The following is a 4,366-nucleotide window of genomic DNA, read 5'->3' on the forward strand; positions in this document are numbered from 1 at the left end:
TCTCAGACACTCTAAGAAAAAAGCCAAACCCAAAATCCTTTGAAAAACCTGCAGTCCCTGCAGGGAGCATTAAGGAGCTCCCAAGGCCATTCCTGGCCAAGGCTCCCCAGGAACTCCTTCCAGCAGATCCTTTAGGCCACTGGGATGTGGCCTAGGGGGGGAAGCTGAGGGCAGGACAAGAGGCTGACAGTGCCCAGCCTGGCTGGGGCTGTGCCAGGAGGCCCCAGGGCCTCAGGACAAGGTGTCTCCTCACAGCCCTTGGTGGCACAGACCCTGCTGTGCCCCAGGGCACCAAGACTTGGCTTCTCTTTGTCCCCCCTTGTCATCACTGCCTGCAGTTCTCTGCTATGCCTGGGGCCTGGGGACACTTTCTCAGTTGTGTCCCACAGTGGGAACCATTACATGTCCAAGAAAGTCTGAAGTTGGATTCTGACTTGGAGTTCTGGAGAGGTTTCTTCAGCTCCCTCTCAGGGACTGATGTTCAGGGCTTCAGCACAAAGCCCCAGAGGCTCATTAAAGTCCTTGTGCTGTGTCTGTGCTGCTGAGCTGGGCTGGGCTCCTGGCACAGAGGCAGCTCCTGGTAACCAAGAAGAGCTTCAAAAGCACATTTCTCTTGATGAGCATCTCTTCTGCCAGCCCAGCAGGGCTGGGGCACTGCCTGCAGCCACCCCGGGCACAGAACAGAGGCTCAGAGAGCTTCAATCAGTCAGGGCTGGGAAGGTGCTGAGAAGTGCCTGGGGCAGAATCACTGCCAGCCCTTGGCACAGGAACCTCTGGCTGTAGGACAATGCAGCTGCAGCTCCTGGAGCCATCTCCTAAACCTGGGACATCCCAATGCCTACAGACTCTGTGAGTACATTCTCTGAATATTTCTGGTGTGGGGGAGGTAAAATGCTCTTGAAGCTCTGATATGCTGAGGGTTTCTGATCAGACATAAAATATTTCCAAGACAAGGATTTTGTAAAAAATGAGGTAATTTCGTAAAACTAGTATTCAGTTTCCTACTATTGGACAATGGCAGGGAGGGGGAGATAAATATTAAAGGTTGATTATGAATTATTTATAATTAATTTTGACAAGTGCCTGAGACAATGCAAACTGTACCTTTTAGTGATCAGTAAGAAATCTGTAATTTTCTTACAGCTACTCTGCCCATGGACAGCACCAGCATCACCTTTGCTATACCCATCAGGCTCAGTCTGAGCTGTCCTTTCTCCAAGCTGCAAACAGAACCTGCCCCCAGCCAGTGCCCTGCAAACAGACAGGGTTCTGTCCGGCCAAGGAGAGGGCACAGAGATTTTGGGTCTTGAGTGCTGGCAGGGAGAGATCAGGCACAGGGAAACACCTGCAGGAGGAAAATCTGCAGGAGGCAGAGAGAAGATCAGGCAATGAGAGAAAACAAAACCCAGCAATGGTGTGGCAGGGAGAGTTTAGAGATGCCCACAGGATCCCATCCAGTGTAGCCTCTCCCTCTGAACAAGCCCCCTCCCTCCCCTGCCCCAGCCAAGCCTCTGCCCTTGGGGCCGGGGCTCCAAGGTGTGCAGCCCCTCCTGGGCAGGCAGAGCTGCAGCAGAGCCGTGGGGCAGCTCTGCAGCCCCAGGCCCAGTTCCCTCTGCAGAGCACAGGGCTGGGAGCAGCTGCCCGGCCCTGGGGGCTCTGGCAGGGGGCACAGCTGGCTCAGGGTGACACTGTCCCCAGTGCCAAGCCCTGGGCAATGCTGTCAGTGCAACCAGGGAAGGAGCTGCATCTCCCTCAATCCAATGCCATCATAAGGACACTTGGAAATCTCCCTGAGATTTCAGTCCAAGCTGGGAGCTTCAATCCAGGGTGCAAACCTGTTCTAGAGCATCTCTGAGTTATAAGATTGATGGGGAAAAGCAGAGGTGTTCTGAGACTGAAAATGCTTTTGGATTGGTGAAATAAGCAATGTGAATACATGGCTACAAATGTGGAATTGAGCTGTGGTGGATCCATCTGCTCTCAGTACCTGGGTCTTTCTAAGAAAAACATGGGAGTGTGAACATCCTCCATTTGAGAAAAGACAAAGCCCAGAAAAACTCCAAGCTGAATGAAGTGACAGACCATCTCCCCTCAGGCACCACTCATCATCTTGCCTCAGGGAACTCACTCTGTTCTACCAGAGTGAAGCAAAAATTCTGTGGGTTTCTGATATCCAACAGCAACAGTTAAGATGGGCGGGAGTTTATAAAGGTAACCTGAAAACTCAAAAAAACTGAAGACTATGTTTGTGTGTTACAGAGGAGGGTGTATGAGAAATGTTTTTGGTTACACTTCTAACTCTTCACTGTCCTTTTCTTAATGAACAGGGCCCCATGTCCAGAGGCAGCAAATGTCCAACAGCAGCTCCATCAGGCACTTCCTCCTGCTGGCACTGGCAGACACGCGGCAGCTGCAGCTCCTGCACTTCTGCCTCTTGCTGGGCATCTCCCTGGCTGCCCTCCTGGGCAACGGCCTCATCATCAGTGCCGTAGCCTGCGGCCACCACCTGCACACGCCCATGTTCTTCTTCCTGCTCAACCTGGCCCTCAGCGACCTGGGCTCCATCTGCACCACTGTCCCCAAAGCCATGCACAATTCCCTCTGGGACACCAGGAACATCTCCTACACAGGGTGTGTTGCACAGGTTTTTCTGCTTATCTTCTTTCTTGGATCAGAGTTTTCCCTCCTGACCATCATGTGCTACGACCGCTACATGTCCATCTGCAAACCCCTGCACTACGGGACCCTCCTGGGCAGCAGAGCTTGTGCCCACATGGCAGCAGCTGCCTGGGCCAGTGGCTTTCTCAATGCTCTGCTGCACACGGCCAATACATTTTCCCTGCCCCTGTGCTATGGTAATGCCCTGAGCCAGTTCTTCTGTGAAATCCCACAGATCCTCCAGCTCTCCTGCTCAAATTCCCGCCTCAGGGAACTTGGACTTAGTGTGTTCTCCATATGTTTAGCTTTTGGTTGTTTTGTATTCATTGTTTTCTCCTATGTGCAGATCTTCAGGGCTGTGCTGAGGATCCCCTCTGAGCAGGGACGGCACAAAGCCTTTTCCACCTGCCTCCCTCACCTGGCTGTGGTCTCCCTGTTCCTTAGCACTGCAATGTTTGCTTACCTGAAGCCCTCCTCCATCTCCTCCCCATCCCTGGATCTGGCCCTGTCACTTCTGTACTCAGTGGTGCCTCCAGCCCTGAACCCCCTCATCTACAGCCTGAGGAACCAGGAGCTCAAGGCTGCAGTGTGGAGACTGATGACTGGATGCTTTCAGGAACATTAAACTGCTGGCCAATTTCTGAATATCACTTGTAATAAAACTAATGTTTGATACTTCTTCTTGCTTTCATCTTGGACGTTCTTTTGCTTGGTTTTACCTAATGTTGTGCCACAAGAAATGTAATTCTTTGTGCCATTTCTCATGTTTTTTCTCTCCATCTTCCCTATGACCACAGACTGTGTTAAGGAGGGGCTGTGTTCTAGATAGCTTTAAAGATCTAAATGCTCTCCCAGCAAAGTTGTCTGCAAAGATGCCCTTTAATTGCCTTCTCTGGAGCTGCAGCAGCAATGTCTGTGTGCAGACCTGGGGGCAGATCAGTGCTGGCCCAGCAGCTGTGCCCAGCACCAGCAGCACTTGGTGTTGCCAGTGATGCTGCCATGGCCCTGCCCTGCTGCCCTGGTGGCCCTGGTGTTGCTGCAGGGCCTGAGGGCTCTCAGGGCCGGGCACAGTCCTGGGGGTGGCTTCTGGGTGGGGGGGGCTCCCTGTTCTGGCCAATGAGGAGGATCTGCAGAGGCTCTGCAGAACTGACAGGATGGGCTTTGGGGCTGGCAGGAGTACCTGAGGGACCTTGGCTGCTGCAGCTTCTGAAGAGGAGGCCCAGGGCTCATCCTGCAATTGCTCCAAGGGTCGTTTCAGAGAATCCAAGAATAAGCAAGGTTGAAACAGGCCATGGAGTCCATCAAGTCCAACCTGTGCCCTGGCACTGCCTTGTCTCCCCTGAGCCTCCTCTTCTCCACGATAAACAACCACAGCTCCCTCAGCCACTCCTCAAAGGAGCTTTGTTCCAGACCCCTCCCCAGCCTTGTTGCCCTTCTCTGGACACACTCCAGCCCCTCCATGTCCTTCCTAAATTGTGGGCCCAGAACTGAACACAGCACTCAACGTGCTGCCCAAGCAGTGCTGAGTGCAGGGGAAGAATCACTGCCCTGCTCCTGCTGGCCACACCATTCCTGATCCAGGCCAGGAGCCATTGGCCCTCTTGGCCAGCTGGGCACACTGCTGGCTCATGTCCTGTCTGCTGTCCATCAGTCCCTGCAGGTCCCTTTTTGCCTGGCTGCTCTCCAGCCCCTCTGTCCTCAGCCTGTA

General features: G+C 53.4%; 1 protein-coding gene across 1 annotated transcript; it reads left to right on the forward strand.

Moving 5' to 3' along the window:
• Positions 1-2,308: 2,308 nt before the first annotated feature.
• Positions 2,309-3,283, forward strand: LOC141726233 (olfactory receptor 14A16-like). The gene has a single exon (XM_074530842.1). The coding sequence runs from the start codon at positions 2,351-2,353 to the stop codon at positions 3,281-3,283; it is 933 nt and encodes a 310-aa protein (XP_074386943.1). The 5' UTR covers positions 2,309-2,350.
• The last annotated feature ends 1,083 nt before the right edge of the window (positions 3,284-4,366 follow it).

The sequence above is a fragment of the Zonotrichia albicollis genome, chromosome 33 (genome assembly GCF_047830755.1).
Source record: "Zonotrichia albicollis isolate bZonAlb1 chromosome 33, bZonAlb1.hap1, whole genome shotgun sequence".
NCBI lineage: Eukaryota > Metazoa > Chordata > Aves > Passeriformes > Passerellidae > Zonotrichia > Zonotrichia albicollis.

What these genes read in the sequence shown, in the direction of transcription:
- LOC141726233 (XM_074530842.1), top strand. Translation starts at nt 2,351, where the DNA reads ATGTCCAACAGCAGCTCCATCAGGCACTTCCTCCTGCTGGCACTGGCA.